Source organism: Pteropus alecto, unplaced genomic scaffold (genome assembly GCF_000325575.1).
Source record: "Pteropus alecto unplaced genomic scaffold, ASM32557v1 scaffold13, whole genome shotgun sequence".
Lineage (NCBI taxonomy): Eukaryota > Metazoa > Chordata > Mammalia > Chiroptera > Pteropodidae > Pteropus > Pteropus alecto.
Genome location: NW_006434373.1, coordinates 1,062,297 through 1,080,143, shown reverse-complemented (window position 1 = coordinate 1,080,143; position 17,847 = coordinate 1,062,297). Strand labels below are relative to the sequence as shown.

At 38.2% G+C, this 17,847-nt stretch overlaps 1 protein-coding gene across 5 annotated transcripts in view; it reads left to right on the top strand.

Moving 5' to 3' along the window:
• ATP11A (ATPase phospholipid transporting 11A) overlaps positions 1–17,847 on the top strand; it is a 142,565-nt gene that overhangs the window by 81,236 nt on the left and 43,482 nt on the right. For 4 of the 5 annotated variants that reach the window (XM_006909355.3, XM_025045005.1, XM_006909356.3 and 1 more), the window contains exons 3-10: positions 3,355–3,444; positions 4,299–4,379; positions 7,028–7,135; positions 10,485–10,613; positions 13,033–13,136; positions 13,644–13,694; positions 16,741–16,805; positions 17,133–17,214. In XM_006909355.3, coding sequence (XP_006909417.1) covers positions 3,355–3,444; positions 4,299–4,379; positions 7,028–7,135; positions 10,485–10,613; positions 13,033–13,136; positions 13,644–13,694; positions 16,741–16,805; positions 17,133–17,214 — 710 coding nt within the window. Of the gene's footprint in view, positions 1–2,743; positions 2,915–3,354; positions 3,445–4,298; positions 4,380–7,027; positions 7,136–10,484; positions 10,614–13,032; positions 13,137–13,643; positions 13,695–16,740; positions 16,806–17,132; positions 17,215–17,847 lie in introns of all 5 variants that reach the window. The other variant, XM_025045007.1, reaches the window with a different exon arrangement.

Here is a 17,847-nt window from a genome sequence, read left to right as displayed (position 1 = left end):
TAGAGCCCAGAAATAAATTCACGCCTATACGCTCACTTAATATATGACAAAAGAGGCAAAAATATAAAATGGGGTAAAGACAGTCTCTTCAATAAATGGTGCTAGGAAAATTGGACAGATACATGCAAAAAAGAAAAAGAAAAGAAAAGAAACTGGACCACCTTTTTATACCTTATACAAGAATAGACTCAAAATGGATTAAAGACTTAAATGTAAGACCCGAAACCATAAAACTTCTAGAAGAAAACATAGGCAGTAATCTCTCTGATGTTGCTACTAGTAACTTCTTTCAGATATATCTTCTCAGACAAAGGAAACAAAAGAAAAAAAATAAACAAATGGCATTACAACAAACTAAAAAGTTTTTGCACAGCAAAAGAAACCATCAACAAAATGAAGACAACTGACTGAATGGGTGAAGATATTTGCTTATGATACATCTGGTAAGAGATTAATATCCAAAATATATAAAGAATTTGTCAAACTCAACAACAAAAAAACAATCTAATTAAAAAATGAGCAGAAGACCCGAACACTTGCTCAAGAGCACTAATTATCAGAGAAATGCAAATTAAAACCACAATGAGATATCACCTCACACCTGTCAGAATGGCTATCATCAATAAATCAAAGAACAAATGTTGGCAAGGATGTGGAGAAAAGGGAACCCTCACACATTGTTGGTGGGATTGTAAATTGGTACAGCCGCTATGGAAAACAGTCTGGAGATTTCTCAAAAAATTTAAAATGGAAATACCTTTTGACTCAGCAATTGCACTTCTGGGTATTTATCCAAAGAAAACCAAAACAATAATCTGTAAAGATCTATGCACACCTATGTTCATGGCAGCACAATTTACAATAGCCAAGATATGGAAGCAATCTAAATACCCATCAACAGATGACTGGATAAAGAAGTTATGGTTCATATATACAATGAAATATTACTCAGACATTAAAAAAATGAAATCTTTCCATTTGCAAAGACATGGTTGGACCTAGAGGTTGTTATGCTGAGTGAAATGTCAGACAAAGAAAGATAAATACCATATGATTTCACTTACATGCAGAATCTAAGGAACAAAAAAACAAACTAATCAAAAACAGACTCACAAATATAGAGGACAATCTGATGATGGCCAGAGGATTGGGGGTGAGTTTGGGAGAATGAGATAAAGGGTTAAAGAAGCACAAATTAGTAGTCGGTAGATTGCCACAGGGATGGGGAGCACGGCATAGGGAATGCAGTTAGCTATGTAATTGTGGCAAAGTTTACTCTTCATTTTCACGTTATGTCAGGTAGGACAGATTTATTGTTAAGTTGCATACATATATAAAAAGTTATTTTGTACATGACCTTCATTACACCTAAGATTAGGACTCAAAAAAAAAAAAAAAAAGAATCTAGACACTGATCTTACACTTTTCACAAAATTAACTATAAATGGATTGATCATATACCTAAATGTAAAGTGCACAACTGTAAATGTCCTAGATGATAGCATAGGAGAAAATCTAGGTGACCTTGGTTGGATAATGAGTATTCTGATACGACACCAATAACACTAACCGTGAAAGGTAAAACTAATAAGTTGAACTTTTTTAATTTAAAAATTTCTGCTCTTCAAAAGATACTGTTAAGAGAATTAAAAGACAAGTCACTAAGAGAAGATATTTCCAAAGCATATATTCCATAAAGGATTGGTATGAAATGATATATGGAAGATAAAGGTGTTTAGATGGGTACGGTGGGGTAAATTTGGGACCTAGGAAATTAATTTTTTTTCTAAACCTCTAGAGACCTGGTTTTTTCCTCTTAATTCTTCATTTCTCTAGAAGCAACCATTACCATCGAATAAAAGGTATTTAAGTATAAATCAATTTTAAATAAGTTGGAATTTGAAGTACCTTTTACAGCATAGTCATTAGACATTTATATAATTAATGAATTGAGCCCTCCCTTCCCATTAGTCTAGTACCCACCTGCTACCATACATAGTTATTACAATATTATTGACTATATTTTCTATGCTGTACTAAGTACAGTGTACTTCACATCCCCTTGATTATTTCAAAACTATCAATTTATACTTGAAAAAATATTAACTAATTAATTAATTTATTTTTTATTTAGAGATTTTTAAAGGTAATTTATGGGGCCACCCTGAAAAGAGAACTGAAAGTATGCCCATAGTTGTCAGGAGATGGCGGGGAACCACTCCTTTGTTTTTCTGCTCATTGAGGAACTTCGTTATGAACTTGCGAATATAAATTAGAATATAAAATGGAAATTCCCTGTATACTCTCTAAATAGTTGGAAACTTAAGGCAAAGAAGTTTATTTACTTTTTAACTGTGATGTACTGTGAAATAGATGTAAAAACCAGATTCAGAATATGTTGATTACTTCAAGACCATGCCAGGCTTTAGGTATTATATTCATCTTTCAATAACTTGTGTTTGAGATTCTGGCACTAAAGGAGCTCTTGGTATGAGAGCTTGATAACTACTGTCTAGAGCTGCGATACCAGCACACTCCCCTGATAGGAGCTGATGTAGGTACCATTCATTTTACAGCAAGAAGGCTAGGGTCACCTTATAGACTGGGCAGAGCATGTTCTTACTCTTCAGCAGACTGTCCTCATTAAAGTCAAAAGCTTTCAGATAGAATTTTAAAACTAATTTCTAAGCTCAGTGTTTACTGCAGATCCATGACATCTGGGGCATTGTTGTTTTTAACACAGAAGTTAAGAAAACTGTCTTTCTGAGGCAAAAATGAAAAGTTTGGAGAATAAGTGGCGACAGAACCATTTTCCCTGCTTACCTCTCCATCCCCTCTCCCTCTCGTGTGTGTGGTGCTGACACAGAAACTTCCCTATGTAGGAACCGGCTCCAGACTGAATCAAGACCATCTGGTAACATTGACTTCTGTTTTAGCTTTCTGTCACCATCTAGTCACACTGTCACACACACACACACACACACACACACACACACACACACACAACTTACAAAGAAATTACAACCAAGGAAAAATGCTAAATATATATTTTTTGAGTTAACAATCTTAGGTTTATATTTTATGAAAGACATTTTAATAATAAAACTATTAAGGTACTACCTTGAATTATCTGAAATTTGGTAACACATATGCTACTTTTGAGGTACACGTTCTCTGTTAGAAGTTTGTCTTTGTGGTCAACAAATTGATAAAATGTCTATAAACACTTTAAATTTTGAATTATGAGTTCTATATCTAAAACTGAACATTTTATACTTTGAGATCATGCAGTAGAATAACATAAAAAGTAAATTGTGATCAAAATGACACCTTTTTGTTTTTTTTTTTATATAGTACACATTTTGGAACTTTATACCCAAGAACTTATTTGAACAATTCAGAAGAATAGCCAACTTTTATTTTCTTATCATATTTCTGGTACAGGTAAGGCTGGTCATCTTTTTTCTATCACCTCAAATGTAAATCTAAATAGGTGACACTTTATTCTCAAGTGATTAACTATGGTTTGCTAGTAAGAAGGAACAAGGACTTGGTGCTCCTTATCTATAGTTCCTTCTTTTATTTCCTTCAGGGCAAGTGTACTGGTTCAGAGAGACCTATAAGCTAAAACATACACATGAGCACTCTGCTTTTGAGTTGGTTCTGGCCACCTGCCAGCACTAGAGGGGAGATCAGGAGCTGCCTAATTTTTAGGAAAAATTCATCAGCCAAGCTAAACATTATTGCTCTTTTCTTCTTCCTAAGTATGCGTAGACGAACCAGAGAAAACATTAAGAAAAAGAGGAAGAGAAAAAAAAAAAAGAGAGAGTGAGTGAATGAATACCACAGTGAGGGATGAATTAGGGAACAATATGTCAGCTGTGTTTTAAGAATAACAATCTAATTTTTTTTCCATTTTACAAAATACAGTTGAAAGACTTTCAAATTTTCCCCAACATTAAGTTGACCAAATGATGTAATTAAAGTGTGGTACCAGAGAAGAGTAGTAAATTGAATAAATGTATTCTGGTATTAGACTTGTGTCTTTGCCACTGCCAGTATCATTTCCTTACACATGTCCCTTAATAAAAGAGAACCGCCCTCAGCTTCATAGTGAAATTGGGTGATTTACTTTTTATTTAATTTATCTCTAATGGTGAGATAAAGTGGGGTAACAATAAAGCAATTTAAAATAAGTAAAAGCAAATGTTGGATGGTGGTGTAACAGGGCTAACCAATCTGTCTAAAGTCACTAATATGTTTTTAAAAATGGTTCCACAATTCTCTTTTAATTTCAGTTGATTATTGATACACCCACAAGTCCAGTAACGAGTGGACTTCCACTGTTCTTTGTCATTACCGTCACAGCTATCAAACAGGTAAGAATTTTACAAAGGAAGAAGGTCATTATCTTCGTTATATGATGTCGCCTCTTATCCAAAGCAATCTGGTTTGTTTTAGCTAGGTCATAGAAAATTTACCTAAGTTCAAGAAATTCATTTTTGTAACTGTTTTAGATTTATACTTGGGTTAAAAGAATAAAGATCATATAATTTACTTGCTAATTTGGTGCCCTGTGAGTTTGAGGAGGAAACTATGGAATCAACCAGAGATGTTGTCTGATTTTAGGTGAGTTGCTTAACCTTTGTCCTCAACCATCTTAACTGCAATGATTTGCTACCTACAGAGGGTCTCCAATGTGGCTTCATAATACAGCATGCTCACTCCTGACTCAATGTGGATAAAATTGTTCTTTCCGTTCTTTCTGATGAATAAAGCCAGTGACTAACAGTAAGAAGAATACATCTCAGTCATTTCCACTATCCATTTAGCCAGTTTAGTGCTTCAGCCATCACCACTATCTAGTTCCAGAAAATTTCCATCACATGACAGCTCATGGGTACAGATGTGTAGCCACATCTGGAGATGTAAACAGCTCTTCAGGCATCTGATTTTCCCTTTCATGTGCTGGGAAATATTACAGAGAAGATGTAATTCATGATCCTTAACTCAGATGCACTTTTACATCCAAAGAAACCCAGCTCTAAAGGTGTGTTAATCAATTTAGAAAACACCATACTCTTTGATGGAAAGTATATGTTTTCTCCTATTGAGGAAAGAATTTGAAATTTGAAAAAAAAATTTGAAATTCTGTCTGTTTAAGACCAGAAGGATTTAGCAGAGTTGTTAGAGAATTAGAGCAGGCTGCTTTTCCAATGCTTGAGCCAGTGTCTGAGTTGACATAGGAACAGCTAATATTGGTAACTTCCAATGTTTGTTACAGTTAATAAAATGCACATGTGCATGGGGAACTGTAAGGTTTGCATGGGTGTCACAAAGCGAATCAGCACCTTACTCTGCTAAGAATCTGGGCTGCCATATCCAATAAAAAATCATAGTCAGAAGATATATATATGTATATATATAGAGAGAGAGAGCGAGAGAGCGAGAGAGAGAGAGAGAGGCTGTCTTGTGCTTTTCGAGGTAGTTAAGATCAGCTATTAGAAATATAATTGGTGACAAGTTTCTTGAGGAATTTTGATTAGTTCATATTAAAAGCCTAAAAGCCTTGTTTATCTTTTGACTCAGACATTTTCTTTTTAGCAATCTATACTAAATGTATATCATGGACATACACAAAAATACAATTGTGAAGATGTTTATCAAAGTATATCTATAACTACAAAACTTTTAAGCAATCCCAAATCACCATGGAAAAATGTCTATGACATTTTAAGGGTACAAAGTAGTATGTACAGTACGATCTTAATGTTGAAAAAATACTCCCCCATGGACTAGAATTATATTTGTATATAATTATAGTTATATGTTGATATTTTACATATTAACAGTTTTTATCAAGTGATAGGATTAGGACTTTTTAGTTTCTTTCTTTTTTTTTTTTTTGGTAGTGGTATATGTATTTTTTTGTCCACAAAGAATATAATTTGTTTTGTAATATAAAAGGTAAAAACTAATTTTGAAAAGTTGCTTTTGATTCTTTTATTTATGCCTTGATTTTGTTTTCGAAATTTCCTCCTGCACTGAGTTGCAGAGTGGAAAGAAGATCAGGCAGAAGACCCAGAAAAATAGGGTGGAACAAAATCCAAGCAGATTGTTAGAAAATATTTTTCTTTTCTAATTTCCCACTTTACTCATATCCTTTATTTAGTCTACAGATATTTATTGAGCTTCTGCTATGTACTAAGCCTTTTTGTAGGTCCTAGAGATGGTAATGCTGAACAAGAGAAATTCTGCACATATATGTACATACACATACATACATGTGCACTGTGGGCCAGCAGGGTGCTGGTAGTGGGTCCCCTCTGATACACTCAAACCAGGGAAACAGTTTGAAGCGAGGGCCTGAGTCCAGAGGAAGGGGAACCAGAAGACTCCTCCCCCAGACCTCAGGCCATAAGCAGGTCTTGGCCCCTCCAGGACCCCAGGCCATGGCCCTGGCAGTGAGCAGCTTGGTGTAGTCACCATAGTGGACTTGAGAACGGCCGTTCTGCACATGTCCTAACAGCAGAAAGTTTGAGAAGCCGCCATAAAAGGTGTGGAGTTGGGGCTCCCAGCAGTGGCAGGGCTAGTTGTGTCCCTGTTCAATTCAAGTGTGAGAACACAAGGAGATCTGGCCTTCTGGAAGCCCACGGAAGGGTGGGCCAGGGGACATGGAGAAGTGGAGGATTTAGGATCTATTGAGGGAAAAGCATCAGGACTTGCCGGTGGGTAGGTGCTGGGTGTTAGGAAAAGAAGAATAAAAGGTGACTTCTGGTTTTGCTGTGGCTAATCCTTCTCATGGGCAGTTTTACTATGGTTAGCCCTTCTCATGCATGCGGCTGGGAACACCGGAGTTTTCAAGTCTCCTGGCCACCTTGCTTGTCCAAGAGGCTGAGGCTGCTAATGCTTTACCCATAGTCACTGCCCATCAGAGCGACGTCCAGAAGGATCGGCTCAGAGCTGGTGGACCCTCCACAGTTCTCTTGTTCCATTGCATGAGATTCTTTCTTAATTTATTTTTTAGGGCTATGAAGACTGGCTACGCCATAAAGCAGACAATGCCATGAACCAGTGCCCTGTTCATTTCATCCAGCATGGCAAGCTGGTTCGGAAGCAGAGCCGAAAGCTGAGAGTAAGTAATAACTGACACATTTAACTGGCTTAAAACCAGTAACAATTACAGAACAAAAGCAGTGTAACAGTTTTATTCTCTTTGGCAAAACAATTGTCTGTAATTGTTTTTTAATTGGATATAGGCCCAACCTCTTCCTCAAATACTTCTCACTTCAGGCAAACTCCTAACACTATCTTTTATTTTTATTTTTATTTATTTACTTTTAAAGTTTTAATAAATTTTATTTTTAGAGCAGGTTTAGACTTACAGCAACATTGAGCGGAAGGAATAGAAGTTTCCCATATACCTCCTGTTCTGTCCCTACAGACAACCTCCCCCCTATCAGCACCCCAACCAGACTGTTTATGAGATTATACTAACTAGTCAAGACAGAAAGCTCTAAACAATTTTAGCAAACCTGTTTTAGAACAAGGTAAAATTACATTAATATAAACTCTGCTAGTTGGAAATTTATGGAAACTGAAGGTTGCATTTCAATTTTTTTCCAATGAATTATCAAGTGTAACTGATGTGTTATTATTATCTTTAAATGTGTGTTTAAATTATTTAAGTGAATTACCTTCAAACCTACACTAGCCATTTAGAAGCACCTATATGTGTACAAATGATAAGAATGATTTTTACAGTAATGGAGTAATGTTTAGCTGTGAGCCTAGGGACGGAGCCTAACCATCTCCCTGTCGCTTCCTCTTGTCCTTGTCATCCTGCTGGTACCTCTTCCCGCCCCCCCTCCCACACCTTCCCTCCTTTCTGGCAGCTTTACTGTTTCCCTGGGCTGCTTTCCTGGCCAGAAATCATGGTGGGGCCATAAGGAGGTTGCAGTAAGGGAGTGTTGCCAGCCCTTGTGTACAGTGTCAGAAAAGTGGGCCTCTGGTTCCGGACACATCCCTGATGCCGTGAAGAAGGGTAACCCTGTCAGCCTGGGGACTGATAGATGTCTTGGGAGAAGGACAGGTCCAGGACACCCGGACCTCCAGGGAGCCTGTTAACATGTCACCAGCATGGGATCTGTCTTTGTTAACCTAGCTTCAGTTATCATGTGTATTAGACACACTATCATATGTATTTTTAAATTTTTAAACCTTTTTTTTGCTTTATAAATCTTATTGTCCAGGTGTTTTAGTACTTCTGAATGAGCTTCCTCTCAGTTAGTCTAGACCAGCGATATTTTCCTATTGGCCACGGGGTCAGGGAGGTGAGGGGCTGGGAGACCCCACACACGTGTTAACAGGCTCCTTCAGACCTCTTTTCTTTAAAAATGGAACCAAACAGTATCTACTAGCACAAAATTGAATATTTAATGCCTTGATCTCCTGTGGGTAATGTCTGCTGTGTATCCAACCTATTCTGACTAGAGGATTCTAAATCGACTATGTGAGACAAGGAAGAAAAATCAGGCTGTCCTTGCAACTCTAGGCACTGTCTTTCAATGGCCGTAATGGCTCAGGCCTTCAGAGGGTGCTCGGGGCTATCAGAAAAGAAATCTTTAATTTTGTTGTTACAAGAATGTCATTACATAAATGGAATTATGAAACCTTTTAGGATTTTTATCACTCAGTCTAATTCCCATGATTTGTCCCCAGCTGTGTGCATCAGTACCGCTCCTTCTTTTTATTTGTGAGTCCATGGTGTGGAGTAGACCAGAATTTGCTTACATTCATCAGCTGAAGGACATTTAGGTATTTTTTAGTTTGGGGCTATTATGAATAACGCTGCCGTGAACATTCGTGTACGAGTTTTTATGTGAATAAAGTTTCTATTTCCCTAGCATAAAAACTCAACAGTTGAATTGCTGGGTCATATAGTAAATCCATTTTTAGTTTTAAAAAAATTCGCCAAACAATTTCTCAGAACACTGTACCATTTTATATTCCCATCGGAAATGTATGAACGATTGTTTCTCTACATTCTCACCAGCATTTGGTGTTGGCACTGTTTTTCATTTTCGTCATTCTGGTATTGTTTAGTGTGGTTTAAATTTGCATTTTCGTAATGGCTAATTATGTTGACTATCTTTCCAGAACCCAAAGATTTCCTCCTATGTTTTTTTCTAAAAGGTTTATAGTTTCACATAAGTTCATGATCCAGTTTGAATTTTTATATAAGGTGCGAGGTTCGTTTGTTGCCTATAACTGTCCAATTGCTCTTCTGTTTGTTGGAAAGGCTATCCCTCCTCCATTGAACTGTTTTCGTACCGTTGTCAAAAGTCAGTAAGCGTATTTGTATGGGTCAATTTCAGGGTTCTCTGTTCTGTTCCATTGGTCTCTCCCCAGTACCAGCACTACTGCTGCTGCAGAGTAAGCCTTTCTATCATCAGAGTCACTCCCCTACTTCATTCTTCTTGTTCAAGATTGTAGTAGCTATTCTAAGGCCTGCACCTTTCCACATAAATTTTAGAATAAGCCTATCTATATCTATAAAAATCTTTGCTGGGATTCTGGTAGGAATTTCACTAAACCCAACAGTCTATTTGGGGAATAATCCTCCAATTTTAAGTTCCCAGACACTCACCTGGGACCATAAATGGGGGTATAACAGGAAACCCCACTTGTATGGACAGAAGTATGGTGATATCCTGATTCTGGGAGTACCTTGCACGTAACAGCAAGACCATCCAAGTGACTGGAAAGTTTTCGAACCCACTATCATCCCGATTTGTGGGGTTTTAATGGTCATTTACCTTCCAGACACACAGTCTAAAGTCACGATCAGAGAAAAAGGGCCTTTCTGTGAGGTTGTTTAGATGCTTTCTTTGGTGATGATACAGAAACTGTGGTGTTTGCATCTTACTTAAGAATCCATATGACAAATATTCTGTGATTCATTTTTACTTTAGTTTTTGCAATGTGATTGCCACTTCTGCTTTGTTCTTAGTCATTATTGAGTGATCTGGACAGTGTCTTGGTTCTGTTGTTTGCCCTGCTCTTAGAACTCTCATAGCTGGTTTATAGAACACCTGGTTTTAGATCAATGCTTCCCTGCAGTAATAATTTCCACTCAGACATGTTTAATGAAACACTTGAATTCATCCTGCTTGGACTGAATCAAAGATAACCTTGTTATAGATGTTTGTCTGTGTTTCCATTGCAAAATATTCAATCATAATGCACTTTGATGCTTCACGGATCTAAAATTGGTACTTTGAAACCTCACTTGGTCTGTCCTCCATTTGGGCAGAATGCCTGGGAAATGATCTTTCTCTAGAGTCACATTAGCATCCACATACCCTCCTATAAATAAACACCATAATGGCATCCGTCAGTATCAACTGACACTTTAAGGAAAAAAAATGCCCCGCTGCACAGAGGCACGGTTCAGTTAATGGTGCTGTCTGTCTGTCTTGCAGGTTGGGGACATCGTCATGGTCAAGGAGGACGAGACCTTCCCCTGTGACTTGATCTTTCTCTCCAGCAGCCGTGGAGATGGGACCTGCCACGTGACAACTGCCAGCTTAGATGGAGAATCGAGTCACAAAGTAACTTGCCTTTATTGGAGACTCTGTACAGGGCCTTATTTGTGTGACCAAAAACTGTATTTTGTTTGGAAACTCAGTATTTTCAGTGGTTACAGTGAAAACCCAGGGAGTTTGCAGCCAAATTGTTTTTTGACTTTTGCTTCGTTCCCTCTGTGTTCTACTTTTCTCTTTCCATCCTTAATATCTGTACCAGCCAACCATCTTGGGTTAACAGAAATAACTTCATATTACTTAGCTGTGTCATTTAGTGGATGTAACAAATTAAAGATGTAATGAATAGATTGTTGGAATTTTGGAAGTTTTCATTTTACTAGTCATAATTAGTGTCTTTCCTACCCTGGAATGATGTGAAAAGTCACACATTCATCCAGATTTTGCTTCACTGTTACTTCAATGAGTGTCTTTTTGTTAAAATAATTTCATATCTGAAATTATAATTAATTTCTGACATTCTATATGGAATTCTGTACTGGTAGCTGATACAAAAATTTAATTAACAATCATGAAAGAATAGAATATATCACTCTTAATTTTAAGGTTTTCATTATTTAAAAAATCTGAAGCTTCCAAGGATTTTCTAAAAGTGAGCATGTCTCAGTGGATTCAACCATTTCTAAGGCATTAGCTAACAAGACTGCAACTCTGAAACGGTGCTCGAGCAATACCTGTGGATATAGGCAATTTCTAGAACGGGAAAGAGAAATTTTCTTTGCAAAAACATTAAAAGATATGCTCATCTTTAATGGATAATTCATGATGTCATTGTATAAAGTCCTTGTGGGTCTTTTTTCGGCATTTATTTTCACATTTTCTATGTAGCATGTCCCAAGAGAGTTAACATGCTGGCATAATTGTAAGCAACAGTAATTCTGGGAATGGAAATCCCTGGGTTGGTTGTCAGGTGTTCATTGTAACCTGCTGCTGGTCTCTGGAGTGTGGGGAGGTTATGTTCCCGTCCTTCCTGACAGTAAACATCTCTCAATCTCCTCTTATCTTTCTCTCAAATAAAGTATGTAATAAATCAAAATAAATAGAGCCACACACACTCTCATTGTTGGCAGTGGGCTGCCCTCTGCACTCTGTCCCATGGGAGGGATGTCGCTGCTCACACACATCCCAGCATCGCTAGTGAACAGATGCTGGAGGCCTCCAGGTGGATCACTTTTTTCAGGGTGAAATTTTATGGCAGTCTCCTTAGTCCAGAACTGGCAGATATTAGAATTCATGTTCCATTTCAACCTTTCTTGTGTCGTGCTCAGCATCTTAAATGTGTGCCCTCTGAAGTCGTTACTGTGTATTTGGTTTGGCTTGGGGGCTAGATCGATCCGGGGCCTTTCCTTAAAAGGAGAGTGAGAGAGTGAGACTCCTGCACTAGCCACATTCGTTGCTCATGTGGCTGTGAGCAGACATTTCGCATCTGTAAAATGTGGGCAAACCTTTCCTCTTCCAGGAACTCTTGTGAGGGTATAATTAGAACATTTCCCAAAGTGCTCGCTACACAATAAATGCCCCCAAAATGTTATAAATGCTACTGCTGCTGCTACTGTGATTATATCTATTTGTTTTGATTTATTACACACTTAACTTGTCCAACAGCAAAGATAAGAGGAGACTTAGAGATGTGTTCTCCTTCACTAGGCCCTCATGCACGAGTGTTTCTTTCCTCTTATCTCCCAAGGCAAGCTGAGCTGTTCATGGTTACCGATATCATCTGGGCCAGTGTTCTCTGAATGGGGTCCCAGACTAGTAGCATAGGCATCACCTGGGATCATGTTAGAAATGCAGTTCTCAGGCCCCCACCCCAGACTCGCAGCATCAGAAACTCTGGACTGGAGCCTGAGAATTGCATTTCTAACATGATCCCAGGTGGGACCCAGGGGTCAGTGCCCTACAGGCCCTGGATGGGATCCTGATGAACACTCAGGCTTGAGGAGCCCGTGGGTTGAGGCCAAATGAGTAGCTATGCAGAAAGCTTACACTCCCTAACCAGTGTCGGCAAGGGCAGTTCGTGATGCTGATGCCAGTTTTCTATAAACGATAGGGCGTTGTAGAAACAAAAAGGAATAAATTTGTTTCCTAGTTGATAGTTACAATCATGATAGATAAATCGAAGTATCCAGTTCTGAAGAAGAATTCTCAGCATTGCTATTAGTTTTAAGTTGAGGATACGAGGTAAGAATGGGAGAACTTTCTGGCACCTAATAGCTATAGGAATGACAGTAGTAACCTATAAATCTATAACTTTTTAACATTTTCAAACTATTATACAGCTTCTCTCTATGCTAACCAAGTTTTGTAACCAGGCTTATTTCTATGCACAAAAAAATTAGATGTCAGTGTTGCTTAGGATTAGAGGCAGTGGCTGCTAGATTTGTGTTGCTTATATTGTTGTGAATTCACATTTCTTGTCAATCTGTAGACACATTATGCAGTTCAAGACACAAAGGGATTTCATACTGAAGAAGATATAGATGGCCTCCACGCTACCATTGAGTGTGAGCAGCCCCAGCCCGACCTCTACAAGTAAGCCAGATCTGTGTTCCCCAGGACTATCTCTTTATCCCCTAAACATTGTTCTTGCTGTCCACCCCAAATAATCTAGCTGCATGGTTGCTTTTGGAAGAGATTGTAAATACCTGCTTAAAAGTTAAGACTGAGTCCAAAAGATGTTACTTATGTATTTTCACAATCCAGCAACATTTAATTCTATAGCTATCTATTCAAACTTTTGAAGTGGTTTAATGGGCCTAAATTTATTGAAGAAAAATAATTTTCTGTATTTTGAGGAAGTGATTTTAAGGAAAATCATTTAGGTCATGGGTTGCTAAGAACAGAAAGTAAAGGAAGAAAGAGGAAGGAAGGTAGAGTGGTTTAGCCACATACTAACATGCTCTTGAATAAAGAATCCCAGGTTGTGAGCACGCATCTCCTTCTTCCTTAGAAACAGGAAGGTGGGTGTGTAGGACAGGGCACTTCCTGTCTGCCTCTCCCATTGTTGTCATGCCAATAACCTGACTTTTCTGTTGCCAGGTTTGTGGGCCGCATAAATGTTTACAATGATCAGAATGACCCCGTGGTGAGGTGAGGTGATGTGCTTCTTTCAGACACTTTTGGCCATTTTTATCTCTTAATTATTAAATTAAAAGTGAATTTTTTTTACCGATAAGAGATTTTCATTGTTGCTGTTCTGTTGGGTTTTGAAAGTAGAATTCAACTTGACCAGAGGTCTAGGTTGTAGCATTTTTTGGTTTCTCTTGTGTATACAGCTGTACATGTTAACAAACTAATGACGTTCATGGAAAATGTTCTCTCACAAGATGTTGCTGCGGGTCTTCTCACAGCAGAGAAATGTCACAAGCCCATCTAACGGTTCCAAGGCAAAGTAGAGGATGTGGTTTCCCCCATTAGAAATACTCTTTCATAATTTATAGACTAGTATGTCTTCAACTATGAAGTTGAAAGATTTCAGACTTGGAGTCCATTTTGTTGGAATGTATGAATCTACTCATAATTATTACTGGGACACATTTTCGGCTCTAGATTTCATCTAGATTTAAGGGGATGTGCCTCACAAGGGCCTGTTATAGGCTCACATCCACCTAGGGACATAGGAACCTGTTGCCCAGGCATTGGCTGTGACCGGTGTAGGTCACAGGTAGGTGTGCTCACCCTCATCATTATAGCAATCTCAGTTTGGTCACACCCAGGCAGTGTTGACAAGGAATATTTTCATCGTATCCCATCAGATATCTAACTCTGAGGCCCTGAGGTAGCAGTGCCCCAAAACCAGCAAGTGGTCAGGACAAGTGTGATGTACTATCATCCGGCCCACAGCTCCCTGGGTCTGTGCTGCATCTGCTTCCCTGGACCTCCAGATGTTTTATCTGCACATTGTTTCAAGATCCCAGTAGTTCTTTGCTGCCAAAGTATTCAAGATCTATAGGAAATTGACTTTAAGCAGGTTTCGAAGTTGACTTTTTTTGTAAACCCACTGTCAGAGACTTTTTCTTCCAATTTAATCAGTCTCCAAATTGCCAATATCCTGATATTACTTTGTTTGTTAAAAATAAACAGACAACAAAACAAAACAAAAAACCACAGTTTCCCAGAAGTAGAAATAAACTTAATGAGAAATTGCTGCAAAATAGTTACTGAAATATAAGTCCCTACGGCTTGTCTCCTTGTAAGGCTCCTGAAATGATTTATTTTCAGGAAATTGTGGACTTCCGAATATGATTTTGTTATCATTATCCATCAGCTATAGGTGCTTTTCAGAATTTGTGGAGGTATTGCCATGGTCTTTCCTAAATACATATTAGTCAGCAAGTAATTCCTAGTTACTTTGGAGAAATAACCTGTATTTCTGTGTCTTGTGAGAATTAGTGTTTGAATGAGTAAATAGATTTAGATTTATTCATATTGCTGATGGGATGAATCCAAAAAAGTAAACATTGAAGGCTTTCCACGCTTTATATTTAGACAAAGTTTAATGTTGAGCAGCTTGGGAAGATAATTATTAATATAGTTTGTATTTTGATAGAAATTCTAGTGTTGCTTTTTGAATATTTATACTGTTCAGCTGTTTACTATTTGGGTATTTAAAGATGTTTATAAATTCATAGTGTGGACCGTTATAAATTATATGTCCAAGTTCTTAATCCATTCAGGGTGATATTTCTTTGTCTTCCTGTCCAAACTAGAAGCAATGTACTTTTTTAAGTAAATTATTTTTAGACTTCCCAGAGCCACTTTTTTTTTAAAGGGGCCATTTGTTTTCGTAAACACATTCGACATGAATTATGGTAGGAGTGCTGCTCACAGAGGCTGACAGTACTTATAACACAACCAGACAGCAATTGTGCGGCCCCGGGAGCTCCGTCATTCATGGCTGTCAGGCTGAGGGATGAGTGTCGAGACCGTTGGACAGCCCCGGGCAGACACGTCAGGTCAGGTGTGTCCCCAGCAACTCCCTGCCCTGAGCAGCACCCCTCTTTCTCATCTTTAGCTGGGCACAGTCCTAAGCTGTATCAGCTAAATGTACTGAACAAAGCTTAAGTTTGTAGCATTCAGTAGGTTCTCAACATCCCATAATACACAGACAGAAAAAAGCAAACTTTAGTAAATACTTTCAACTCTTTCCTTTTCCCTTCCAAAGAAAATCATTAGAATGCCAAAAATAGCAAATTTGTAAAGTTGAATTCTGCTTCTTATTTTTCTTTTACTCTTGGGAAATGAGAATAAATTATTACTCCATAAACAAAGAGAACTACTAGAACATGAATCCCTTAAAGGCAGAGATTTTGTCTTTTGCTCTCTATTGAGTGTTGAATGCTTAGGGCAATGCTTGTTCTTACATGAATGATTTAAAAACTTTTTGTCTGTTTCCTGTTCCCCCCAAAAGTAGCAATGCATGGATTGTTCCAGAAGTATGGGCCACCTACATTCAGAGGGTCTTTGTGGACTTGACAGCCAGTGTTTATAAATGTACACAGAGTGTCCCAGCCTTCATTTTTAAAGTATGACTATAGTACGTGAGATGCACTGAGATTCCCTGAGGATGTGATAGAAACAGCCAAATCCACATGAGTCACAGACACCAACCCTTTCAATTTCCCAGAACATTTGGGGTTCTGCCAGTCCAGCAGTCCTCAAACTTGAGGCCTGTTAGGAGTGGGTTTCTGGTTCAGTCTGTCAAGGTGACACTTCGGATAAGTTTCCAGGTGCTGCTGATGGCACTGGTGCAGGGACCCCACTTGTCAGCCCACCGCCCTCATGAGCGACCGCTAATGGAATATTGTTGAAATCTTCAGATCTGGCTCAGCATGTCTGGGGTGGGGCCGGAAGCCTGTGTTCCTAACAGGTGCTGTACCGAGTAGCAGATGCTCGCAAAGCTAGAATTCTGCAGATTTCTTGAAGCAGGGCAGGTTCTTATCCTCCCACAGGCAAAGGCTACACACTTTTACATGGACCCAGGCTAAATTTTCTAATCTAAATATAAGCAAATCTATATTTAGACAATTTCCTCATAAAATGAATCCTCTTAGGCAAATGAATTGATTTCCACCTCGTAGCAGGTCTCCCTCTGATTTCTCTATTGCCTTGTTTCTGGTCATTCTTATCTTTGCAGGCCATTAGGATCGGAAAACTTGCTTCTTAGAGGAGCCACGCTAAAGAACACCGAGAAAATATTTGGTAAGTGTTTTAATTAGTGAATTATTAATAACAGCCTCTAAAATTAAAGGTACATTAAGTAGTTAAAATCCATAGTGGTACCATGAAAGCCTCTTTTGTGCTTTGAGGTACTGTGGCTTCATGGCAGTGATAATTCTGCCTCACTAAGAAAACCAATATTGATGTATAACCACAATCCATAAAGTAATGGCATCTGAGAATATTGCTTGCATATTAAATGCCTATAATTTTGACTCAGAGACATAAAGTTAATCCATGAAAGAATTCATACAGTAATTAATTGTTCTGACAATTAATTGTTCTGACAGTTAATTTTTTGCTTTATAGGTGTTGCTATTTACACGGGCATGGAAACCAAGATGGCATTAAATTATCAATCAAAATCCCAGAAACGATCTGCTGTAGAAAAGTAAGGTTCAGTACCTCATTGTTTGAAGTATGCAAAAACCTGTGACTTAAAACTATCACAAACCACTGTAGATATGAAAACATTTTCCTCTTGGCCTTATTAATAGTTCCTTCATGATATGTAGATAGATAGTAGAGCTGATTATTTAGATCAACTGTCTTACTTTGTGGCCACATTCCTCCAGCTCACTTTTGTAGGCTCCCTCATGTGGACACCCCAGTGTCCTAGTTAGAAGTCATTTGCAGATGCCAAACAACTCCTCCCACCATTTTATGAAAAAGTCATAATAGGGTCACATTTAGCTTTGGGGTGTTGAATACCACGTTTTACTGAGGAAAGCATTAGCAGACAGAACAGTCTTCCTTTTATTAAATAGTAAAATCCTAATAATAATAAGTCAAGGAGAGAGTTTAATTTGTAAGAAAATGTGGGCCAGAATTTTCTCATCTTTGCCTCTTGTTTAAGTGTATCCTTGACTTGAAATAAGCCACTGAGCAGTTATGAGTTATTTAATAAAGAGCTCTATGATACTTAGAAATTTAGGGAGTAGACTGTTAGGGTATGTTCTGCCCACTCTTTGTAAGTCGATCTTGAAATGCGATCCTTGGTCCCTGCCCATATGTGGAGATGGAG